Here is a 27488-nt window from a genome sequence, read left to right as displayed (position 1 = left end):
AGGTATGCTGGTGCATTCCATTCCAGCGTGTTTCCCATGGTTAATAAGCTGTGAGGACTTGTGAATATGAGTTCTAACATGGAAATAAAGTGTTTCCTGACCTACATCCATTCAACACATTTTCTTTATCTGTGTGTCCCGAAATTTTGGCTGTATCTTTTGTTACAACTTATTTTTTTGCACATTTGCGACTAATGTATGTAAAAGAAATGTGAATACAATCAGGCACAGTCAAAATTAAACAATGTTATGTAACAGTGACAGTCTCTAACTCCACCTTACAAGTTGCTTCTTGTAGGAAGTTTTTACTGACTTGTTTTGTGGAATGTTAGGACAATACAGTAAAAATATTCTGATAGCACTGTATCCTATAATAAATGTATTTAATGGTATTCATTACTATTTGAGAGGAAAACGTGCAATAATCCATACCCATGTTACATCTACACTAATAAGAAATGCATACACAAATAATATTGCATGCAAGGACACAATAAGGAACAGATGATTAGCACGGTGGCTAGACTATAACCAGGTATAATTTGGGGGAGTTCTGCATAAAACAGGGTCCTCATTTAAATTTCCCCATAACATGCATTTCAGTGAATGACTGACATATTTTGCTTGTATGGCATTAAGGAATAAGCTAACCATGCCAGGACTGTATGTTCAGTTCAGTGAGGAAGATTACAGCTGCCACCATCTGCCTTCAGTGTTTGCTTCTCAGATTTCCTCCCACCAGAGTGCAACACCTAGCTCTTCACAGTTATATATTATTTGTATGTGCTCTCAGTCTCTAGCTATGGAATCATTTGTTTGGGGTAAAGTGTTCAGCACATGGCCAAAATGTTGAGACTACAAAAAGTTGCTTAAGAATAATAGATAGATCAGTAATTGGGCTAATTGTAAAAAAAAAAAAAAAAAACTACAATATCATTTTAAAATATAATGCTTGTTCCTGGAAAGTTTTAGTCCCAAGAACTGAGATGGAAAATACTAACTTCCTTTCATCTTCCCAAGCTTAAAAACCACTAGATATGCTGACTCAGTTTAGGCAAATGAGGTATATCAAATGTAATTGAGAGGTAATTGTATCATCATGGTCCTGATACCTAACAAAAGGGTGTATGCACACAGCACATTAAATGCATGCAATGACTCATTATGAGTTGTGAAGAAACAGTGTTACTTCAGATAGCTGCCAGCCAACCCAACCCAACCCAACCCAAAGACAAGGTATCATTTGGTGCAGTCACAGACCTGATGTATCAAAAGTGTGACATATGTAACCACTTATTCCTGCAGCCTCACACAAGAGTACACACTGGCTTTCAAAGTGACACTGACATTAGGGTGATGTCGGGACATGTGGGTAACTGCTACAACGTTATATTGGCAAAAATCTTTAATCAGTAATCACTATTGTGCACTGAGATAATTGTGTCTTCTATGCTTTTGTGAAAGCTTCTCATGTCCATGTCCTTGGATGAAATATGGGTAGCCTATGTTTTTATCATCACTCCTTCATTTACATTAGATAACAATGATAGTAATACATGAACATGCAATGAGTTTTGCCATTTTTCGTAATATTTATCCTCAGATGTAACGACCATCAAAATCTGTCCTTTGGCAAATTCTCTTGTATCATTATAAAATAACTTATTACAGCAACATCACCTAATTACCACAACATAATATAGTTTAATTACAACGGCAAAGAACTGACAATTAAGGACTCACTTAAAATTATTGGAGTTACGATAGATGAAGACTTATCATGAAATGATCACAACACGGATTGCTTAGTAACACAATTAAATGGTTTTGTTTATGCAATGAGAGTTCTAAACAATGTAACTGATTTAGCTATTACCAGCAAGTGCAGAACACGGAATACCGAACATGAAGGAGGAAGTAAATTGGTAAACTAGACTGGCAATAGAACTGCCATCTGTTGACGAGAAGAATAATGCAGGACCAACAAGCCCAGTAGTTCATAATTTGAATTAGTTATTTACATGCAAAAGGGAACAACATTACTGAAAATGTGCATGAAAAGCGTAAAGAGTAAGTTATGAGTTGTAAAGGAACATTTTGAAATGGGCAATATACAGCCATAGTAAAAGTGGTAACTGGGAGCCAGCAGCTTAAAGCTTATACATAAAACTGTAAAACTGAATAAATTTTTCAAATTTTCTTCTTTTCCACGAGTGGCACACAAATATTATCTTATTGGGGACACACAAGGCGATGTGGAATAATGTGCCATAGGCCTGAGCTAAAAGAACATACATAAATGTCGCTAAAAAAACCTTGCTATTGACTAAAATGGAAGGTAGCTAAACCTAAAAGTCCTCTCTCTCAAAAACCCCTATATCATTTAATAGTTAGCAGCAACAACAATAAACAGACACACTGAAAATACGAGTAATACAGCAATGTAACAAAATGGCAGCTGCAGTGTGGAAAGGGAGTGATAGCAGGGCAGGAGTGGAGGACATCAAAGTGTTACTTGTGGGAGCATACAGGGGGGAGCTGGACAGAGGGTAGAGCAGCTAGATGCAGTCAGTAGGTTAGATGGGGGCAAGTGGGGGTGGGGGGGGATGGTGGCAGAAAAGGAAAGAAGTAAAAAAGACTATTGGTGCATTGGAGAAACAGAGAGCTGTGTAGTGCTGGAATGGGAACAGGACAATGACTAATAAAGGTTGAGGCTAGGAGGGTTATGAAAAAACAGAATATATTGCAGGGAGAGTTCCCACCTTTGCAGTTCAGAAAATCTGGTGTTTGTGGGAAGGCTCCAGTGGCACAGGCTGTAAAGCTTTAAATGAAGAAACTCGTGTTGGGTGATGTGCTCAGCAGTGGGGTGGTCCAGCTGTTTTTTGATCACAGTTCATTGCTGTTCAAGTGGACAGACAGCTTCTTGTTTGTCAAGCTCATGTAGAATGCACCACAGTGATTGCAACTTAGCTTTTAGATAGCATGACTGGTTTCACAGTTAGCTCTGCCTTTGATGGGATAGGTGATGCTTGCGACCAGAATGGAGTAGGTTGTGATGGGAGGATGTATGGGACAGGCCTTGCATCTAGATCTATTACAGGGATATGAGCCACGAGAAGCAAGTGGTTGGGAGCAGGGGTTGTGTAGGGATGGATGAGAATATTGTGTAGGTTTGGTTGGCGGTGGAACACCATTGACGGAGGGGTGGGAAGGATAGTGGGTAGGACATTTCTCATTTCGGGGCATGATGAGAGGTAATCAAAACCCTGGTGGAGAATGTGATTTAGTTGCTCCAGTCCTGGGTGGTATTGAGTCATGAGGGGAACACTCCTCTGTGGCTGAACAGGGGGGCTTTGGAAGGTGGTGGGTGACTGGAGAGGTAAGGCACAGGAGATCTGTTTTTGTGCAATGTTGGGAGGCTAATTACAACCTGTTAAGGGCTCAGTGAGACCCTCACTATTTTTTGAGGGGGACCACTTGTCTCTACAGATATGAGAGCCAAGAGCAGCTACACTGTATGGAAGGGACTTCTTGGTATGGAATAGATGGCAGCTGTCAAAGTGGAGATATTGCTGGTGGTTGGTAGGTTCTATATGGATGGAGGTACTGACATAATCGTCTTTGAAGTGGGGGTCAACATTGAGGAAGGTGGCTTGTTGGGCTGAGTAGGACCAGGTGAAGTGAATGTGGAGAAGGTTTTGAGGTTTGAAGGAATGTTTCGGAAGGATTCCTCTAGATTGCCTATGAGTAGGTTGGCACGGGCTGGTGCCATGCAGATGCCCATAGCCATTCCCTGGATTTGTTCTGCTGGTAATGCCTTTAAAGGAGAAGTAATTGTGGGTGAGGATGTAGTTGATCATGGTGACTTCGGTTTGGAATCATTGAGCATTGGGAAATTTAGTGTTCAATAGCAGTAAGGCCATGGGCATAAGTGGTGTTAATGTAAAGTGAGACAGAATCAATCATGATGACCATTGTTCTGAGTGATATTGGAACAACAACTGTGGGGAGTTGGTGGAGGAAATTATTGTTGGTATATTTTATGTAGGAGGGTAGGTTGAGGTAATAGGCTGAAGGTGCTGGTCTACAAGAGCAGATATTCTCTCAGTGGGGGGTACAGTAACTGGCCACATGGGGCATCATGGGTAGTTGGATTCATAGAATTAAGGAAGCATGCTGGATTTCTGGAATGGGGTCACTTTGGCAGGGTTTTTAGGAGAACAAATCTGACAGATGGCAGAGTCCTTCTGCCAGGTAATCCTTGTGTTTTGAAACAGTAATGGAGCCTTTGCCAGCAGGTAGGATTATAAGGTTTGGATCAGTTTTTAGGTGGTGGAGTGTGGTTCTTTCTGCAGATTTAGGGTTAGTTTGCATGCTGAGGGATTTGAGGAATGATGGTGAGGCAAGGTTCAAGGTTAAGAAATTCTGGAAAGTTAACAGGGTATGATTTGGGAGCAGTGGAGGTGGCTCACTGTTGGATATAGGAGTGAAATGAGTCAGGCTAGATTCAACAGTGGTCTTTGGCTGTGTCTGTTGGTACAGTTGGCAGTGAAAAAGTGCTTCCATTATAGATACTGGGAGAAGGAGAGAAAGTCTGGAACAAGTACTGCATGGCTGAATTTGTGAGTGGGGCTAAAGGTGAGACCTTTGGAAAGGACTGATACGTCTGCATGGCTAAGGCTTTTGGAGTCCCTTCATGCCTCAGTACCACCAAGGACTGCAACAACTGAATAACATTCTCTGCCATGGTTTCAACTACCTCTCGTTGTGCCCTGAAATGAGAAATGTCCTGCCCAGTATCCTTCCCACCTGCTCCCACCATGGTATTCTGCTGTCCAATGAACCCACGCAACATACTCATCTATCCCTACACAATCCCTGCTCCCAACTCCTTACCTAATGGCTCATACCCCTGTAATAGACTTAGATGCAAGACCTGTTCCATACATCCTCCCACTACCACCTACTCTACTCCGGTCTTGAACATCACCTATCCCATCAAAGGCAGGGCTATCTGTGAAACCAGTCATGTGATCTACAAGCTAAGCTGCAACCACTGTGCTGCATTCTACATGGGCATGACAAACAACAAGCTGTGTCCACATGAGTGGTCACCAGCAAACTATGGCCAAGAAAAAGTGGGACCACCCCGTTGCTGAGAATGCCACCCAACAAGACATTCTTCATTTCAGCTACTGCTCCACAGCTTGTGCATTCTGGATCCTTCCCACGAACACCAGATTTTGTGAATTGCACAGGTGAGAAGTTCCCTGCAGTATATCCTATGTTCCAATAACCCTCCTGGCCTCAAGTTCCATTAGTCATTCTCCTTACTCATCTAGCCCTTTCCCTGTTCCCATTCCAGCACTACACAGTCCTGTACTGTGACATCTCACCCACAGTCTTTCTACTTCTTTTTTACCACTTTCTCGCCCCCCCCCCCCACCTCCTCCTCCTCCTCCAGCTAACCTCCTGACTGCATCTCGCTGCCCTACCCTCTCTCCACCTCCATCCCTGTATGCTCCCACAAGCAGCACTTTATCATCATACACTGCAACCCTGCTATCCCTCTCCCTTTCCACCCCAACCTCCTCCTTAACACCACCACCCAGTTGCTTCTCCATCATGCGCTGCTGCTCAGTCTGCCCTCAGCAGCCAGATACTGTGGTCATAGGTGTGCAAATTGTATTTGTGTGAGTGAGAGTTGTCTATTTCTGGGGAAGCTCACTTTCTGACAAGCTTTTTGTTGTGTCTATCTGTCACCTAGCATCTAAATTTTACAGCCATGCAAGATGTAAACTGAGTGGACCTTGAAGGCCTCACTATGGCAAATGGGCATATACCCTCTTGTAGCTAACTCTAATTAAGGGCCACCAAAGGAATTGCAAAAAGATTGACCCAGATAGGTAGAACACATGCATAACATACAAAATCAGAAACCAAAAGGGGAAAGCATTGAGGCTGGATGCAGATTTTTAAAAAAATTATTCTACAGGGTTGCATGCTTAATCAAAGTTTGTTCATTCAAAATGCAAGAAAGATTACGGTTAACAATCCAGATGATTTTGATACGTATGTGTAAAATGCTACAATATCTGTTTCTATCTGAAATGGAATAATTATAGTCTTTCAGGAGATTGGTGAGGGATGCTTTGGAATTGCCAAGGTACTAATGCTCTCTGAAATATACGTTAAAGGAGTGGTCAGTTTGGTCTATGCAGGCAAAAGTACACTCACTGTATTGGATGCAATAGACTGCACATAGCGATTGTCTTCTCCAGTTTTGTGGTGCTTCAATATCTTATCGAGTATACCACCTATGTATGGGATTGTGTAAAACATTTTTTAAGGTTATTATTACTTGTAGATGAAAGGTTAATCTGGTACTGATTGCTAGATGTGACTTTCAATTGCGTCTGCTGGAGAAGAACATCAACAACATTGAGCCGGTAGCCAGTACCATGTGCTGTAAATTTAATCACGTTCAGCTCATGATGGTAGTTTTGTTTAGAGAAAGAGGCTCTAGTCATGCAGTGTAGCATTGCATGGAGAGGAGCCATTTGATGCTGCTTTGGATGAAATGAAGAGCAGTGAATAGCAGAACTAGTCATCATCAGTTCCCTGAATATATTAAAATGAACTTTACTGTCCTGTAACATAATAACCAAATCCAAAAATGAGGGTGTAAAGCCAGAGTGGTATTCTACCATACACTGAATCTTGGGCTACATTTTGTTAAAAATCTTGTTGAAAAAGTTGCAGCTGGGCATCAGTGCCACTTACTGACTTATCTGTTTCAACATGCTAACCTTTGAAGGGGTTGGGGGTGGGTTGCAAAAAGCTGATGTTCAATGTTATTGATGTAAATATTAGCTATTATACTAACAATGGGAGATCCCATAACTAAACCATCGGTTTGTCCATATACCATGTCTCTGAAGGCAAAGTAGTTATGGTCAAAAACAACTGCAAACAAACAAAGGAGTTCAGTAATTTTTTGTGAATCTACATGACAGTATTGCTGTAAGTTGGATTTAATGATGGGAATCACCTCCTTAATGGGGATACTTATGTACTTGCTTATGATGTCCAGTGTGAGCTGGATATTATTAAAATTATAGCACATGCTAATGGTTATCAATTTAACATTGTACTCTTTAATACTTTTCTGGTCCCGCATTATTCTTCCCATCAACAGACGGCAGTTGTATTGCCAATCTAGTTTACCAGTACACTTCCTCCTTCATGTTCAGTACTTCATGTTCTGCACCTGCTGACCACACACTGCAACCTACAGTATATTCTCAGTTGTGGTACTTGGGGTCACAGTGCAAAATGTAAGCATCCTGGTATTCATTCCATATTTATTTACCAAAACATTCATCTATTGTATTGTATGGTGTTGCTTTGACATGGACTTACATTTTACACCACCTAGCCTGACAGCTGTTTTCTAAAATGTTTTACAGTACTTCTTTCTCCTCTCATGTGCACTTGAGCACGTAAAAATTATTAGCTTCAGTCTCCTGTTAATTTTCGGTATCACACCTGATGATGGGCGTGCAGTAGTCTCAAACTAGTCATGGTCTAATCATTGAAAAATAGAAAACTTTACAATTGAAGCAGTTTTTCCATTTCTACTGCTTCTCTTTGGGCTATAAAATCCAATCGCTTTTCAGAGCAAATTTATGAATTACATTGTTTGTGTATGAAACTGCTGAGATTGCTTGTTTTGTTGTTCATTTTTACCTTAGCAGACTTATTGGTCTACATGCCCATGTTCAGTTCAAATGGTTCAAATGGCTCTGAGCACTATGGGACTTAACATCTGTGGTCATCAGTCCCCTAGAACTTAGAACTACTTAAACCTAACTAACACACATCCATGCCCGTGGCAGGATTCGAACGTGCGACTGTAGCGGTCGCGCCGTTCCAGACTGTAGTGCCTACAACCGCTCGGCCACTCCGGCCGGCTCCCATGTTCAGTGTTTGTATAAATTGTTATTGTGCCCAAAAATATTTTATCATACTTTTTTTCAAGTTTTATTTAATTTTTACTTGCTTTTTAGTGCATTTATACTGTGTTAGAAGTGGGACATAATGCTGTACACTACATTACATTGCTTCCTATAGGATGAAGGGCACTGAATAAAAGCATTTTTTGAGTGCATTTCTTTTACATGTGCTTCCTGAACAAAGCATGAAGCAGACTACATACTGCTTTGTCACAGACCTAGCTTATTTGAAAATACCTTATATGAGGCGTGGTTTTTTAAGTAAGTGCCGCTTTGAAATTTAAAAAAAGAGACATTCTAAGATATCTCCATAATTTTATTTTTGCATGAAAGCCTGTGCCTTAATCTACTTTTCTACATAATTTCCATCAATATTGAGGCACTTGTCATAACGTTGTATCCGTTTTTGAATACCCTCCTCATAGAAGTCTGCCGCCTGACTTGTTAACCACTGCATCATCACTGTTTTGACTTCATCATCGTCTTGGAAGACACTGACCGCCCAGGTGTTTCTTCAAGTGGAGTAACAGATAGTAGTCACTTGGCGCAAGATCAGGGCTGTACGGAGGATGATCTAGAGTTTCCCATCAGAAGATGTGATGAGATCTTTGGTCTGATTTGCCACATGCGGACGGGCATTGTCTTGCAGCAAAACAATGCCCTTTCTCAACTTGCCACGTCTTTTGTTCTGAATTGAACGGCGCAGATTGTGCAATGTCTTACAGTAAGCTGCTGAATTGACTGTCTCATTATGAGGAAGAAATTCCACAAGCAATACTCCTTTTCTGTCCCAAAGAACTGTGGACATGATTTTCCGGGCTGAAATTGTTTGCTTAAATTTCACTATTCTGGGTGAATCTGACCTCTAAACAGCCCCAATCTTGTGCCCAGTGACTACCATCTGTTCTTGCACTTGAAGCACCTGGGCAGTCAGAGTCTTCAAGACGATGACGAAGTCAAAACAGTGGTGATGCAGTGGTTAACAAGTCAGGCAGCAGACTTCTATGAGGAGGGTATTCAAAAAGTGGTACAACGTTATGACAAGTACCTCAATATTGACGGAAATTATGTAGAAAAGTAGATTAAGGTACAGGCTTTCATGTAAAAATAAAATTATTGAGATATCTTAGGACATCTTTTTTTTTAATTTCGAAACGGTACTTACTTAAAAATCATGCCTCTTATTATATGACTTTGAAGCTGGTAACTGAACTGATCAATGGCACACTTTTGCTATACATTTTACTTCTCAATTCACTCAAACAAATGTACTAGTTAATACAGACACATCATTGAGAGATTATAAAAAATTCAGTTCTTGGTTATGATTAGCTTAGTTAATTATTAATTTACTTATGTACAAATGTAAACAAGTGTAATATGAAATTATTTCAAAATAAGAATCGAGCCACTGAAAGTTGTGTTAAACACATTTTGCTATAATTTTGAGGAAATCACCAACACCATCACCACCAATAATATCACCAATTATTATTATTATTATTATTATTTCTTTCTTTTCTCAGACGTTATGTCTGGTCAAAAATGGAAAGTGACGCGGACCTTGATCAAGCGTGACTTCCTTTTAACTGTACGGTATATTTTATACTGCATTTAGGAACTTTTGGGTAATTGAACATTTATCAATAATTACGGATTTCTGTAGTTGTATGTATAAATTTGGATGTACCTGTATTGCATTCATGTACTGGTGGATATTGTGTGGTATGACTCCTGTAGTTGATAGTATAATCGGTATAATGTCAACCTTATCCTGATGCCACATGTCCTTGACTTCCTCAGCCAGTTGGATGTATTTTTCAATTTTTTCTCCTCTTTTCTTTTGTATATTTGTAGTATTGGGTATGGATATTTCGATTAATTGTGTTAATTTCTTCTTTTTATTAGTGAGTATGATGTCAGGTTTGTTATGTGGTGTTGTTTTATCTGTTATAATGGTTCTGTTCCAGTATAATTTGTATTCATCATTCTCCAGTACATTTTGTGGTGCATACTTGTATGTAGGAATGTGATGTTTTAAAAGTTTATGTTGTAAGGCAAGCTGTTGATGTATTATTTTTGTGACATTGTCATGTCTTCTGGAGTATTCTGTATTTGCTAGTATTGTACATCCGCTTCTGATGTGATCTACTGTTTCTATTTGTTGTTTGCAAAGTCTGCATTTATCTGTTGTGGTATTGGGATCTTTAATAATATGCTTGCTGTAATATCTGGTGTTTATTGTTTGATCCGTCTCACTGTATATATTGCCTTTTCTTAGCCATGTGTTGGATGCGGCTTGATTGATGTGTGGCTGTGTTAGATGATACGGGTGCTTGCCATGTAGTGTTTTCTTTTTCCAATTTACTTTCTTTGTATCTGTTGATGTTATGTGATCTAAAGGGTTGTAGAAGTGGTTATGAAATTGCAGTGGTGTAGCCGATGTATTTATATGAGTGATTGCCTTGTGTATTTTGCTAGTTTCTGCTCGTTCTAGAAAGAATTTTCTTAAATTGTCTACCTGTCCATAATATAGGTTTTTTATGTCGATAAATCCCCTTCCTCCTTCCTTTCTGCTTAATGTGAATCTTTCTGTTGCTGAATGTATGTGATGTATTCTATATTTGTGGCATTGTGATCATGTAAGTGTATCGAGTGCTTCTAGGTCTGTGTTACTCCATTTCACTACTCCAAATAAGTAGGTCAATATTGGTATGGCATAAGTATTTATAGCTTTTGTCTTGTTTCTTGCTGTCAATTCTGTTTTCAGTATTTTTGTTAGTCTTTGTCTATATTTTTCTTTTAGTTCTTCTTTAATATTTGTATTATCTCTTCCTATTTTTTGTCTGTATCCTAGATATTTATAGGCATCTGTTTTTTCCATCGCTTCTATGCAGTCGCTGTGGCTATCCAATATGTAATCTTCTTGTTTAGTGTGTTTTCCCTTGACTATGCTATTTTTCTTACATTTGTCTGTTCCAAAAGCCATACTTATATCATTGCTGAATCCTTCTGTTATCTTTAGTAATTGGTTGAGTTGTTGATTTGTTGCTGACATTAGTTTTAGATCATCCATGTATAGCAAATGTGTGATTTTGTGTGGGTATGTTCCAGTGATATTGTATCCATAATTTGTATTATTTAGCATGTTGGATAGTGGGTTCAGAGCAAGGCAGAACCAGAAAGGACTTAATGAGTCTCCTTGATATATTCCACGCTTAATCTGTATTGGCTGTGATGTGATATTATTTGAATTTGTTTGGATATTAAGTGTGGTTTTCCAATTTTTCATTACTATGTTTAGGAACTGTATCAATTTAGGATCTATTTTGTATATTTCCAATATTTGTAGTAACCGTGAGTGGGGTACACTATCAAAGGCTTTTTGGTAATCAATGTATGCGTAGTGTAGCGACCTTTGTTTTGTTTTAGCTTGATATGTCACCTCTGCATCTATTATCAGTTGCTCTTTACATCCTCATGCTCCTTTGCAACAGCCTTTTTGTTCTTCATTTATAATTTTGTTCTGTGTTGTATGTGTCATTAATTTCTGTTTAATGACTGAAGTTAATATTTTGTATATTGTTGGTAGGCATGTTATGTGGCGATATTTAGCTGGGTTCGCTGTGTCTGCTTGATCTTTAGGTTTCAGATAGGTTATTCCATGTGTAAGTGTATCAGGGAATGTGTATGGGTCTGCAATGTAACTGTTAAATAATTTAGTTAGATGTGAATGTGTTGAGGTGAACTTCTTTAGCCAGAAATTTGCTATTTTATCATTTCCAGGGGCTTTCCCATTGTGAGTAGAATTAATTGCTTGGGTGACTTCATGTTGCAAAATTATCACTTCAGGAATTTGTGGTATCATCTTGTATGTGTCTGTTTCTGCTTGTATCCACCGTGCATGCCTGTTATGTTGTACCGGGTTTGACCATATGTTGCTCCAGAAGTGTTCCATGTCTGTTATGTTTGGTGGATTGCTTATTTTAATGTGTGTGTTATCTATTGTCTGTTAAAATGTCTTTTGGTTTGTGTTGAATGTTTGGTTTTGTTTCCTTCTATTTTCACTTTTTTTGTATCTTCTGAGTCGTTTGGCGAATGCTTGTAATTTCTGCTTCTTTTCGTCTAATTGCTCTGTCGCTTCTTGTTGTGAGATTTTATCTAACCTTTTTTGTTTTATTATTATTCTTATTATTATTATTATTGTTGTTATTGTTATATGTACAAAATTCTATGGATTACATATTTGAAAAAATTAAAATTTGTAATCTGCATTTTGTAAAATATTAATGACACACAACTTTTGTATTTGAATTTAAACATCAATACATAAATATAAATATCTAACCACTGTGAGTTTTTGACATGATTCATCACTGTCATGTAATGTGGTATGACTTTTTCACACTGTTTGGGTATTTTTTGTAATGTTGTCAAAAGTTTTGAAACTAGAAACTGCAGATTGTTTGGAAACAATAAATTATTTAATTTATCAAGACCAACAAATCTCTGCAGTGTTTAAATTGTAAAATTTATGCACGAATAACCAAAACTCTGGATTCCTCCTGGTAAAGCTGGAACATATTCTGAATTTGAGTCAATTTACAGAAACTATGAAAAAACAACAGGAATGAAATAAGCTAAGTAACTTATTATTTCATTTCAAATTGTGATTTTTGATCAGGAGCATTAATTTGCCTCATCTTCCTATTTCATCACATGGAACTGACTAATGCCCACCACTGAAGACTGAAATACAAATTTAAAATATTAATTTTGGTAATACTGCTAATAGAAGGATGAGGTTAGAAGCTCAAGAATAAAATACAGACCACATAAAAAGCAGACATTGATCTGCTCTCCATTTTAAGCAAAAGCTAGTTTTTTCATGTATCTCTATATTTATGATGTCATATTTCCTGAACTGTCTGTTGTACAACGATATATGCTGTGCAGTCACATTAATGTGACCATCTGCAAAAGCCTTATTAACCACCTTTAGCAGCAGAGACTGCTGTGTAACATGAAGCCATGCCGACTCTGGTGCCATAGGCACAGATTCTTGGCTGGGTTTAAATCTGGAGAGTATGGTGAACTCATCCTGGTGCTCCTAGAACCACACACATACTCTGTGAACTGTGTAACATATTATACTGTCCTGCTGGTAGACACCATTATGCTGGGGAAAAAACACCTCTGGCAGAGGTGGACATGGTCCCTGAGGATAGGTGCACATTTTTCTTGACCCAATGTGCCTTCTGTAATGACAAAATCACCCAGGGAATGCCACGAAAACACTCCCCCAGCCATAACACTTTCTCCTTTGGCTTGTATCCATCAAACAATTGTTGCAGGGTGTTTGCTTTCTGATATTTCATGCTGTACATGTCAATGGCCTTCTGTCCAATGGAGCATAAAACATGATTAATCTGAAAAGGCCATCTGTCGCCATTTAGTGAATGTCCAGCTGCAGTACCAGTGTACAAATTGCAGACCTTTTAACCAATGAAAAGCAGTCATCATGGGTTCACAAACCAGGCACCTGCTGCAGAGGCCCATTTACAGCAGTAGTTGCTGAACATTCATTGAGAAGACACTGTTGGTAGCCCACTGTTGCATCTGTTGCACAGCAGTCAAGTTTATTCACTCATGCACATTACCAAAGCTGTTGTTCATGCCAGTCATCTATGGCCCCTGCTGCATCACAGCTGCCTGGGCACCATTTTTCTATTATGCCCATTATGCCATGCATGGTATACTTTAACCAGTGCAGCAAGTTAACAGTTTACAAACTTAGCCAATTTGGAAATCTTTCAATGCTTGACCCAAATGCCAATGATCATGCCCTTTTGGATGTCAGATCATTCAGTTCCCACATTATGGTAAGGGCGGTATTGTTTTCCACATTCCCTAACATGCTTTATGTACCCTACACTGCTAGTGATGCCACCTGCTATCTGATTGGTTATTGAACATCGACATCGAATATAGGTGGTGTCCACATTGACTGGTCTGTGTATGAAGGTACTATATCCAAATTGTGCTGCAAATAGAGTTAATAATGAAGAAGTAATAAATAAAAACATCATGCACAATGCTGAAGTTTGACTGTATGAAATTTTAAATGTAGTAAGAGGTAACCTATTTCCTTTCATCATTTTGTGGGGGGAGTTACAGAGGAGGAGTTTCATAAACGTTTGAAATTATGTGTAAACTTTGTTGGAAGTTGCTAAATGCTCCTATTCCCAAATACTAGATGACTGAAGTTCCTTTATATGCACACCATCAGTTATGCTGCCTCAAGACTTGTCTCAATGCTTATAACCTTTGACATAGGAGTATACTTATTAATGAGTAGATTATGACAGTAGTTAAAATTTTTAAATTTGTTGAATAATTAGGCAAAATATTGAAAATGAAATTTTTATTGCCCCTACACTACAATTGGTACCAGATTCCAGGCAACAGAATAGCAATTTAGTAATATGGGCAATGTATATCTTCTTTTCATGTACACCTATATCTGTAAACTACAAAATCACATATTGAAAAATACTTAAAAAGAAAATGTTACTATGGCGTGGAAAATTTTAAGAAAGAGGTGAGTGCTTTCTTTTAACCTATGTATATGATTTTTTTTTTACATATACATACGTAGGTTTAAAACTGTATTCGTTAATGAGTCACCAATCAAGTAATTTATATCTCATGTCATGTGACAAACATTCTATTCTGTATTCACATTCCAAGTTTCGGCAATTAATAGCCATTTTCAGATATGATAAGGATTTCTGAAACAGATTTGTCATGATATACAGAAATTCAAGTTATATGCCTTCTCAACAGCATGAAACAGTACAAAATGTGTCAATGAATTATACATCATGTTGTCACAGGGCAGTATTGTGTGCATACTTTTTATAGTGCTTAGACAAGATGGTAACGTATGGTTCACCTGAACAAGCATAAGGAATACTGGGCTGCATTTCCAACTTTCTGATGGTGGTGGTGGTGGTGGTGGTGGTGGTGGTGGGGAAGCGGCGGAGAGAGTCGAGGGGGGAGGGGGAAGGGGAAGGGGGAGGGGAGGAGAGAGTCGAGGGGGGAAGGGGAAGGGGAAGGGGAGGACAGAGTCGAGGGGGGAAGGAGGAGAGAGTCGAGGGGGGAAGGGGAAGGGGAGGAGAGAGTCGAGGGGGGAAGGGGAAGGGGATGGGGATGGGGAGGAGAGAGTTGGGGGGAGGGGGATGGGAAGGGGAGGAGAGAGTCTGGGGAGAAAGGGAAGGGGAGGAGAGAGTACAGGGGGATTTACTGCTGAGTTATAGAATATCAAAGTGAAGAACAACAAGGTTATCAGTAGGACTCCACCTACAGTGTATTTGTCATCTCACAGACTGGAATTAACTTTCCATGTGATTCTTACATCTTCCTTGTGGCTTCTACATAGCATGGTATTCTTTTTCTTGGCTTTCTTTGGGTCTTCTAACAATTCCTTACAACAGGGACCTCTGTCCAATAGACGATTACAATACATATTCTGATTACTGAAATTTGTGATTCCACTCTTTTTCAACTATATTTTTAAGAAACTGCAAATGCGTTGCTCAAAAGAAGCCTTTGGAATTGATACATTGTCCAGGAACATTCATTTCACATTTCATTCTTTTCACAGTTTCTGTAATATTTTTGAAATTCATTTATATCTTTCACTTTAAAGAACATTTATTATCCTATAAATTCTATTTATTTCCTTTGTCATGTTATTGGCAGGCATCTCAACACCTCGCATTATTTGGTCTTGAAAATTTCTTTTCAAAATTATGTTCAAAATAATTATTTCATTTCTGTTATTATTTAGTATTCTGTGTAATGTTTTCTTGTTAATTGTTAACTCAAGCATGCAGCAAAAAACACACAAAAGATTTCATTTGCTTATTTGTTAGTTTTGCAAAGATTGAACCACTAATGCTGTAAAAACATTGCTGGTGCTCTGCACCAAATAATTGTTATTTCTTTGCCTAGTCTTTCTGCAGTGAGTCTTTGGACTGTTTTGGTGGAGAATAGTTGAGTCTAGTCTTGTCAAAGTCACGGAGTGCTGCTTCATTTTTAGTACTGATTACTCTGAACTCAATGTGAAACATGAATAATTTTCGTGTAATTCTGTAACTATTCATGAAACATTCTACTGAAAATCAATGAAATCTTACCAACTGTGAATTCATTGATTCACTGTTCGCTTAAATGTGAGTCCGTTTAGCAAAGATCTGAAAGTTTAAAACATGAGGTTAACTGTTGATAATGTTGGAAATAGCAATATATGAGGGTGTTTCAATTGCAAATTAATATCTTCAATGAAACTCCGCAAACCGAGACGTCAAGAATCATACCCTAGAATTTATACTGAAGAGACAAAGAAACTGGTACACCTGTCTAATATCGTGTAGGGCGCCCACAAACATGCAGAAGTGCTGCAATACAGTGTGCAATGGTCTCAACTAAACTCTGAAGTAGTGCTGGAGGGAACTGACACCATGAATCCTGCAGGGCTATCCATAAATCTGTAAGAGTACATGGGGGCGGACGAAAGCACGTTGCAAGGCATCCTAGATATGATCAATAATGTTGATGTCTGGGAGGATCTGGTGGCTAGCGGAAGTGTTTAAACTCAGAAGAATGTTCCTGGAGCCACTCTGTACCAATTCTGGGTGTGTGTGGGGTGTCGCATTGTCCTGTTGGAGTTGTCAAAGTCTGTCGGAATGCATAATGGACATGAATGGATGCAGGTGATAAGGCAGGATGCTTAAATACGTCTCAACTGTCAGAATCGTATCTAAACATATCAGGGGTCCCATATCACTCCAACAGCACATGCCCCACACCATTACAGAGCCTCCACCAGGTTGAGCAGTGCACTGCTGACATACAGGTTCCATGGATTTATGTAAATGTCTCCATACTTGTACACTTCCATTCGTTAAATACAATTTGAAATGATACTCGTCTGAGCACACAAAATGTTTCCAGTCATTACCAGTCCGGTGTTGGTGTTGATGAACCCAGGTGAGGTGTAAAGCTTCGTGTTGTGCAGTCATCAAGATTACAGGAGTGGGCCTTTGACTCCAAAAGCACATATCAATATATTTATTTTTCTATAGCTTTGTTTATATCCGATATATACTATTCATGAAGATGAGTGCTTCACACACTGACACTAGCTGATGGCTGTGCACTGAAATCTGCAGTAATTTGAGGAAGGGTTGCACTTCCGCCACGCTGAATGATTCTCTTCAGTCATCATTGGCCCCCTTCTTGCAGGATGTTTTTCCAGCCAGCTATGTCCGAGATTTGATGTTTTACTGGATTCCTGATATTCATGGTACACTCACGAAATGGTTGTATGGGAAAAACTTCACTTCACCGCTACCTCGGAGACGCTGTGTCCCATCGCTCTTGTGCCAACAGTAAGATCACATTCAAAATCAATTAGATCTTGATAACCTGCCATTGTAGCAGCAGTAACCAAACTAAAACTGCACCAGACACTTTATGCCTTATATAGGCGTTGCTGACTGCAGCGTCATATTCTGCCTGTTTACATATATCTGCATTTGAATATGCATGCTTATACCAGTTTCTTTTGCTCTTCTGTGTACGAGGGTCAGTCAAATGAAACTGAGACAAATGGGGGAAAAAAAGAAAGTGAACTGTTTGTTACTTCAAATGTAATTGGTGTAACTTAATACATTTTCTCACTGTGAAACGTGACAGTAAATGTTTTCGTGGAGAAATGTTTATCTTTGGCTGTGGAATCTTGAGTGCACCCAGGCGCTACTTCATCCAAAGCTGTGGGTGGGGCTTATGTTGCCAGGTTGGTTTGACTATCTTACAGAAATTTGGCTGGGAAGCCTTTACATATCCTCACACATCTCTCCTCCCCCCCCCCCTCCCCCCGCTAAGTGATTTCCGTATCGAAGAAAGACATTTATGGCTGCCGATTTGCTTCGAATGTAGAGCTGCACACCTGGCCACAATCGTGGCTCCATAGTATAGACCAATTTCCCCAGTTGTACCCTGGTATGCATTATGCATCTTATCGTCTGAAGCAAATCGATGGCCATGGATGTGTTTCCTCACGGTAGGAGAGGAAGAGGTGGATAGGAGAGGGAAGGAGGGGATTATCAGAGGGAGGGGAAGGAGGAGGGGATGGGTATAGAGAGGAGAGGAGGGGATGGGTATAGAGAGGAGAAGAGGAGATGGGAAGGAGGTGGTTTACGAGGCAGGTGAAAGATGGAGATGGGTAATGGGCACATGGGAAAGGAAGAGGGTGTGAGGAGGCAGGTGGAAGTACTGTTGGTGTAATATGCCCCATCCCTATGGGTAGTAGGGGATTGGGATGAGAACGTGGTTTCATGTAAAGATGTTCTAAAATGACCTGCTGGTATTTCTTTCCTGTATTCGTTGAGTTCAGTACCTTTAAAGTGTTAAGTGCAATTTTTCTCATCACGAGAATGGGCTGATACATGTGCCAGACCAAAGATGTCGCAGATCTGAATACCAAAGATAAATTGAACATCCTTTCTGGGGCTGCAAGCTGTAAAACAGAAAAGAATATATATATATATATATATATATATATATATATATATATATATATATATATATATATATATGTGTGTGTGTGTGTGTGTGTGTGTGAGAGAGAGAGAGAGAGAGAGAGAGAGAGAGAGAGAGAGAGAGAGGACATGAAATACTGGGTGGTTGTAAATTAAGTACAGAGCTACTCACAGTAGCTCATTGTAGGCTGCAGTTATTGTACGGCAACGAAATTGTGTAGCTATTTTAATGCGTTAATGCAGAACCGATTTATACTGGAAAAAAGTTAATTCCATTTTTGGCCACCAGGTGCAAATCTGGCGCTGTGGAAGCAAGAAAGACAAATAAAAAGGTTTTCTGTATGTAATGAAATTAGGAAGGGAATGTGAGCAGAAAAGTCAAAGAAATGAGAAATGCATAATGTTAATTTTATTAAACTGCCACTTGCAGAATTCGCTCAATGTGAGAACCCGAGATGTCGATGAGATGCTGTACAGTGCCAGATTTGCACCAGGTGGCCGAAACTGGAACTAGCTTTTTTTTTTCAGCGTAAATCGGTTCCACACAACGCATTGGAATATCTACTAAGTTTAGCTGCCGTACGATAATTATTGCCCACTCTGGACCTATGTGGGTCGATGCACTTCAATTTTAACCACCCGGTTCATGTGACATATGCATACGCGTGTGAAGAAGCTGTGGGTTACAGGTTAATGCAAAAATGTAAATGCTTCTACTACAATTTGGGGGGGGGGGGGAGAGAGGGAGGGGCTGGGAGCGGGACGTTTTGGCCCTCATGACGCCTCCCTGCTCTCCTCTCTTCTCGGATTCGCGCCTAAGTCGGTGCAACTTACGGTGAAAGGCGGCGGGGCGGCGCTGGCGGCGGCGACTGCGGCGTGCGGCTGGTTGCGGGCTCGGCGCTCGCGAAGAGCGCGCTTGCGGCGCTTGACGTTGCGGCGCACGCAGCACTGCACGGCGAGCAGCACCGCGCAGACGAGCGCCAGCAGGCAGCCGATGTAGACCAGCACGACCAGGTCGCGGCCACGGTGCGACACCCCGCCCTGGCCCGGGCCCTGCCGCAGCACGCTGCCCGCGATCGTCAGCGACACGCCGCACAGCACACCCAGCACGAACACCACCTGCGCCGTGTTGGCGGTAGTCAGCATCGATGACGAAGGCTTACACTTTATGTATTACGTACAGTGTTTGGCGGAGCGAAAACGAGACCCTTAGAATTTTGTCCGAAACTTCCTAGCCAAACGATGAGAGGGAAATGGACAAATGGGGTACGAGTAGAGTTGTAAACCTGCCTTAGGCTACTGTACACTGTCAGAAGTAAGTAAAGACTACGGTAGTTTGCATAGTAGCTTTCGTCAGTTAACGTCGTACCCACGTTACTCGTACGTAAGGTGTGTTGCATAACTGCCGGGCGAGACCTCAAAACGACCGCTTTCTTTGCGTATGCGATCAGTGTCTTTCTAATGTAGATTTCCTTCAAAATTACCGAGCGTCGTGGCGCAGTGGCTAGCACACTGGACTCGCATTCGGGAGGACGACGGTTCAATCCCGCGTCCGGCCGTCCTGATTTCGGTTTTCCATGATTTCCCTAAATCGCTCTAGGCAAATGCCGGGATGGTTCCTTTGAAAGGGCACGGCCGACTTCCTTCCCCGTCCTTCCCTAATCCGATGACCTCTCTGTCTACTCTTCTCCGAAACAACCCAACCCCTTAAAAATTGAAAACGGGGAACCGTCTAGAAACTGAGTGAGGATATATATGTAGGGCCATATAAACTAAGGAACACTTTTGTTCTACATAGTTATTTTCCTTTCTGTTCCTTAAAAGTAAACGGTATTTATAGCAACTTGAAATTGTAATGTTTACATTCAGGATTTATTCGAAAATTATTGATTTGTAACGTGAAACAGAGGCGTGTTGTTGTAACATGAAAAAGGTAAAATAAAAAACAATCAGAAAACAAAAATATATCATACATCACTTCAATACTTTGTCGAACTTATATAAAACATGTTTCTGTTATTCATAAATAACTTTCACATTAAATGATAACATGAAACTTTCTGCCTTTGACCACGTTGGAGAAAGACAATAATTGTGCATAATTTTTTATATGTTTGCCTGTAAACTGTACTTGCATCAAAAGTAACTGCTTCGGTTACATAAAAGCACAGAAGTTACTAGATCAAATAACTTTTATTACTTAAAAAATGCAGTTTATATTCTGTAAGTACACTCCTGGAAATTGAAAGAAGAACACCGTGAATTCATTGTCCCAGGAAGGGGAAACTTTATTGACACATTCCTGGGGTCAGATACATCACATGATCACACTGACAGAACCACAGGCACATAGACACAGGCAACAGAGCATGCACAATGTCGGCACTAGTACAGTGTATATCCACCTTTCGCAGCAATGCAGGCTGCTATTCTCCCATGGAGACGATCGTAGAGATGCTGGATGTAGTCCTGTGGAACGGCTTGCCATGCCATTTCCACCTGGCGCCTCAGTTGGACCAGCGTTCGTGCTGGACGTGCAGACCGCGTGAGACGACGCTTCATCCAGTCCCAAACATGCTCAATGGGGGACAGATCCGGAGATCTTGCTGGCCAGGGTAGTTGACTTACACCTTCTAGAGCACGTTGGGTGGCACGGGATACATGCGGACGTGCATTGTCCTGTTGGAACAGCAAGTTCCCTTGCCGGTCTAGGAATGGTAGAACGATGGGTTCGATGACGGTTTGGATGTACCGTGCACTATTCAGTGTCCCCTCGACGATCACCAGTGGTGTACGGCCAGTGTAGGAGATCGCTCCCCACACCATGATGCCGGGTGTTGGCCCTGTGTGCCTCGGTCGTATGCAGTCCTGATTGTGGCGCTCACCTGCACGGCGCCAAACATGCATACGACCATCATTGGCACCAAGGCAGAAGCGACTCTCATCGCTGAAGACGACACGTCTCCATTCGTCCCTCCATTCACGCCTGTCGCGACACCACTGGAGGCGGGCTGCACGATGTTGGGGCGTGAGCGGAAGACGGCCTAACGGTGTGCGGGACCGTAGCCCAGCTTCATGGAGACGGTTGCGAATGGTCCTCGCCGATACCCCAGGAGCAACAGTGTCCCTAATTTGCTGGGAAGTGGCGGTGCGGTCCCCTACGGCACTGCGTAGGATCCTACGGTCTTGGCGTGCATCCGTGCGTCGCTGCGGTCCGGTCCCAGGTCGACGGGCACGTGCACCTTCCGCCGACCACTGGCGACAACATCGATGTACTGTGGAGACCTCACGCCCCACGTGTTGAGCAATTCGGCGGTACGTCCACCCGGCCTCCCGCATGCCCACTATACGCCCTCGCTCAAAGTCCGTCAACTGCACATACGGTTCACGTCCACGCTGTCGCGGCATGCTACCAGTGTTAAAGACTGCGATGGGGCTCCGTATGCCACGGCAAACTGGCTGACACTGACGGCGGCGGTGCACAAATGCTGCGCAGCTAGCGCCATTCGACGGCCAACACCGCGGTTCCTGGTGTGTCCGCTGTGCCGTGCGTGTGATCATTGCTTGTACAGCCCTCTCGCAGTGGCCGGAGCAAGTATGGTGGGTCTGACACACCGGTGTCAATGTGTTCTTTTTTCCATTTCCAAGAGTGTATATAAAACACATAATGGATTATCACTGAATGATGTGCGGCTCTAATTAGATGCAAAACAACCACCCAGACAAACAACAAAGAGAAGTCATTGGCCCCAGTTTCTCTCCTACTCATTCACGTATGTTTCTTTCCCTACGAATGCTACCGAAGCCCGCCAGGCTAGCCGCACGGTCCAACGCGCTGCCTCCCGAGCGGGAAGGCGTGCCAGTCCCCGGCACGAATCCGCCCGGCGGATTAGTGTCGAGGTCCCGTGTGCCAGCCAGCCTGTGGATGGTTTTTAAGGCGGTTTTCCATCTGCCTCGGCGAATGCGTGCTGGTTCCCCTTATTCCGCCTCAGTTACACTATGTCGGCGATTGCTGCGCAAACACTGTCTTCACGTGCGTGTACACCATAATTACTCTACCACGCAAACATTGGGGTTACACTCGTCTGGAATGAGACGTTCCCGCGGGGTCTACTTGGGGCCGAACCGCACAATAACCCTGGGTTCACTGTGGGGTGGCGGTGGGCTGAGTAGACTGCTGTCGCCTGTTGTGGGATTGTGAACCACTGAGGGCTACGGCGGGGACGAAGCCTCTCCGTCGTTTCTAGGTCCGCAGTTCAGTATATATATACATACAAACAATGCTACCAATACTACGTCATTTATGTAGTGCACTAAAACTGCCGAACCGTAGCTTTAGGAGAGCTGAATTCTTAGGTACCATTTACCAGTATCAGAGTTTCTTTTTTTTTTTTTTTCAAAAAATGTTTAACTGTTTGAAAGTACTCAAGGTAATTCACAAAAACTTAGTGATTTGAGGGAAAACTGAAATATTTCAAGAACAGCTGCAAAACAAAGTGTCGAAACGTTCATCTGTTCAACGACTACCTGTTTCATGCGTAAAAAATTGCATTGTTACGATATTTAAATGTCAAACTGGCTCACTTCGAATCATCCACTAAGTTCACGACATTTCGAGAACAGAAGACGATAGGGAGGCAAGTCGTGCTTTCTGAACAAAACTATAGAATAAAAAATTTAGAAAGAACAGTCAGATGCTTGACAAGCGATTTGCCTAAAAGTAAGCTACAGAAATATCCGACAAGAGCTTTAACTTTAAATTCTCAATTAGACGTCGTCTGCTCTACATGATTTCGAGCATCATTCAAAGACGCGTTAATAGTTCCTCTATTTTATTTCTTACTTTTAGACATCACTTCACAAACATTTGACCGTTTTTCTTCCATTTTTTGCCGTGTCTGATGCCCCATTTAATTTACTTTTTGGTGTTTCGAGTACTTAAGAAACGGCCACCCCCTTCTGTCAGATTTGTTTGATATTTATCATATTTCTCTGCCTTACAAATACGACACGCTGTTAAAACGTGTGGCACGTCAATATCACTGCAGTTGTGCAATTTTTGCCTAGAGGCACCGGTGGTTTGTGTGTGTCCTCAGTTTATTCATGTGCCTTTGTAGTCCATCACTTAGGAGTTACGAAACGTAAAGGTACCAGAGAAGCAATTCTGACATTGGGCTTGATAACATTTATTTATAATGCGTGATTTATACAAACGGTTTTGTCAGTGGAAAACAGAAAGCCGTTGTCGATGCTCCATGAGTAAAGAAGATAGAGACAACGCTGAAGACCCCACTCAATGAGACAGGCCCGTGGAGAACTGCAACAGATGGCAAAATCTTCAACAAAAAGGGAGCCGGAGATGCCCGGCAGGAGACAGGCCATTATAGGGTTAATGGCGATAGCAAAGAGAACGACGCTTAGGACGGAACCCTGAGGCACACCATTTTCCTGGATAAAGGTGTCCGACAAAGCAGAACCCACAGGGACCTTGGAAAGTCAGTCTTTTAGAAATTCCTCGTGGAAACGGGGCAGATGCCCACGAAAGCCCCACATGTAGACAATACAGAGGATACCAGTCTTCCAGCAGGTGTCCTAGGCTTTCTCCAAATCGAACAACACGGTCACAGTCTGGGATTTCCGCAGAAGACCATTAATGATATGGGTACACAAATTTACGAGATGGTGAAATGCTGAACGGCGCCCTCGAAATCCACACTGCGCAGTGGCTAGTAAATTGCTAGACTCGAGCCGCAACACCAGCTGGGCATGAATCGTATGTTCCATCATCTTCTAAACACAGCTGGTGACAGAAACGGAGCGATAACTAGAAGGAAGTTGTTTGTCATTGCCGGGCTTAGGTATGGGTACGACAGGAGCTTCACGCTATCGCCTGAGAAATGTACCCTCTGCCCAGATGCGATTGTACATATGAAGGAGAAAGTGCTTGAAAACGATAGAAAGGTTCTGCAACCTCTGAATGTGAATATCGTCCGGCCCTGGGGCGGAGGATGAGGATTGAAGTGAGAGCATGATCTAGCTCCCTCACAGTAAAGGCGGCATTTTAGATCTCACAATTCTGAGAAGAGAAGGGTATCGCCTGAGTCTCCACTAGTTTCCGATGGAGGAAGGCAGGGTGATAGTGGAAGGAACTCTAAATCTCCGCAAAACACCGGCCCAAGGTGTTGCAGATAGCAATAGGATCCACTATGACATCATTTGCGACTGTCAGATCAGAAATTGGGGAATGGACCTCGGTCCTATAGAGCTGTTGGAGGCTGGCCCACAAGACGGAAGAGAGAGAGAGAGAGAGAGAGAGAGAGAGAGAGAGAGAGTGGAACTGTTGAAAGAACTAGTAAAGGAGACCCAGCAAGCTTTTCTGCTGTCCCGAAGGAAGAGACTACATTGTGCACGCAACTGCTTATAAGAAATGCAGTTTACCGTCGTAGGATGACAGTTAAAAAGGCGGAGAGCACGTCTCCGCGCGCGAATTGCGTCGCGGCACGCCTCAGTCCACCAAGGGCCGCGACACAGTGCCGTGAAGTGGAAGTATGAGGAATGAAACGCTCTGTGGTGGTAAGCAGGGTGCGATTTGTGCTTTTACCAGTGCGGGGGGGGGGGGGGGGGATGTCTTAGGGGGTTAGTAGAATTATATATGTTACTAGCTTGGAGCGTGGCGTTACGCATGGTTAAACAGCTATTTATAAATAGATGTTAATGCCGAAACTCAGTAGTGACGCGTATGCACTATCAGAAAAGCCATCCCTTGTTATATCTTTAAAAGTACATTATAGGTAAAGCTTATTTGCAAAATCATCTACATATGGGTACAGATATACGAGGAGAATTCAAAAAGTAGAGGCACATTTGTGAAAAGTTATACTTACTCCGATGATAGAGAACTGAAACATATTAATAGTATTAATAGTAAGACTTATTAAAAATTTTCAGTGTTCGGTTCCACAAATTTAAATTATATGTAAAGTTTTACTCCAGTGCGTGGGAAATAAACATCCCAGGTTGGGATGCATACACTAAAACCAGAGGAGGGGATGGTCTGATGCAAGGGGGGGGGGGGGGAATCCCCCCCATACCCCTCTGCAAATCGCACACTGGTGGTAAGGATAACGTTTGTAAGATATTTTACCTGGTCTTCACAACTGCGGAAGTGATGTTCGTCGAAGCTCGCTCCCATTGGCCTTAGAAAGCTGCCATGTGGGTGTGAATGTCGGTGGGGTAGGAATCAGCAAACGGACTGCAAACTGGAAATGGTCTCTGGAGTACTTGTCGGAGGGAATGGACCACTGGAGACAATGGGCAAGCTGGGCAGTGCAGAAGAAGAGGTCCATATGAGAATGTGTGTGCATGGAGTCTGAAAGGAAAGTGGGTGCTCCCGTTTTACAGCAGATGAAGTTGGTTGGTTGGTTGGTTGGTTGAGGTTTAAGGGACCAAACAGCAAGGTCATCAGTCCCTTGTTTCAAATATGCGCCATTCCGCTAATGGGACAACTCAGGAAAGTCAGAACAATAAAACGGAAAAAGGGAAAAAACGTAAAAAGGCAGTCATGTTGTCATTGGTAAGAAACAAAATGAGGGAATTCGGCAAGAGAACGAACCCAACACTATGCTGAAGCAGCATAGGCAAGACCACCTGTGACTTAAAAGGTACAACTGCTATAATGTAGAAAGTACATATGGGAATAGAAAGACTAACCAAGCCTTAAAAAAAGGGTAAAAACAGAGTAAAAGGGGAAGAAAAGAGGAATTCGGACAGGGAGGTGAATCAGGAATCTCCGAACACTGCTTACAGTGGGAGACACCCAAACACTCACCGCCCTGCCCCAAAACCAGAGAGAGATTAAAAACCTTAAAACTGAGAATAAAAACCACTTTCCCGGAGGAAACCGAGAACCAGAGAGACCATCCGGGAATCGTCAGCCAACATCAAAGGTAAAGTGTGGGGGAGCCTGTACTTAGCACGCAGAGCCAAAAGAAGGGGGCATTCAACCAAAATGTGGGCTACTGACTGGAAGGCTCCACAACCACATAGTGGGGGTGGCTCATTACGCAAAAGAAAACCATGGGTCAACCGTGTATGGCCAATGCGGAGACGACACAGTGTGGTCGAGTCCTTTCGGGAGATGCGAAAGGAAGAACGCCACGGGCCTGGTGTCATCTTAATTGCATGAAGTTTATTACACAGGGGAGTAGGCTCCCAAGAATTGGCCCATGACTGTGCGAAGTGGGATTTGATGTGAAGCCGTAAATCCGCTGCAGGAGGGGCTACAGAAAACGGGGGGTAAGTAACTGCTCCCCCAGCCAAACGATCAGCGAGCTCATTACCCGGGATACCCACATGGCCAGGGACCCAAAGGAAGTCAATAGAACAAGCAGCACGGTGAATAGCAGCGAGATGGTCATGGATGGCAGAGACCAAGGGATGGCGCGAAAAACACCGGTCAATAGCAAGAAGGCCACTCATCGAGTCCGTGCATAACAAAACGCGGTTGTGTTGGGACTGTTTAATAAAGGTAAGGGCCTGGGAAATTGCCATCAATTCCGCAGTAAACACCCCACATGTAGGTGGCAGCAGATGACTTTCCGTTCCAACAGAGGACGTGAAGGCATACCCAACACGATCAGCAGATTTAGAGCCATCAGTGTAAAAAACAACAGCATCCCGAAACTCCCACAAAATTTGGCGGAAAAAGGAACGGGGGGATGGAATCTTTCGGACCACGGCAGAGATCCATCCGAAGTCGAGGCCGAGGAACTAACCAAGGAGGGGTGGAGGGGAGGGAGCAAGGAAGACAGGACAAAGAAGGAAGCTGAAAATCACGGCAAAGAGACGCAAGGCGCAGCCCAACCGG

The 27488-nt window shown here is 42.2% G+C and overlaps 1 protein-coding gene across 1 annotated transcript in view; it reads right to left on the bottom strand.

Annotated features, from left to right (window-relative positions):
- Positions 1-27488, bottom strand: part of LOC126235263 (uncharacterized) — a 606153-nt gene that overhangs the window by 8973 nt on the left and 569692 nt on the right. Inside the window, exon 6 of the mRNA XM_049943993.1 lies at positions 19457-19741. Within this exon, the coding sequence (XP_049799950.1) occupies positions 19457-19741 (285 nt within the window). The remainder of the gene's footprint in view (positions 1-19456; positions 19742-27488) is intronic.

Source organism: Schistocerca nitens, chromosome 2, assembly GCF_023898315.1.
Source record: "Schistocerca nitens isolate TAMUIC-IGC-003100 chromosome 2, iqSchNite1.1, whole genome shotgun sequence".
NCBI lineage: Eukaryota > Metazoa > Arthropoda > Insecta > Orthoptera > Acrididae > Schistocerca > Schistocerca nitens.
The sequence above is the reverse complement of the archived record's forward strand: the minus strand, read 5'-3'. Positions and strand labels throughout refer to the sequence as shown.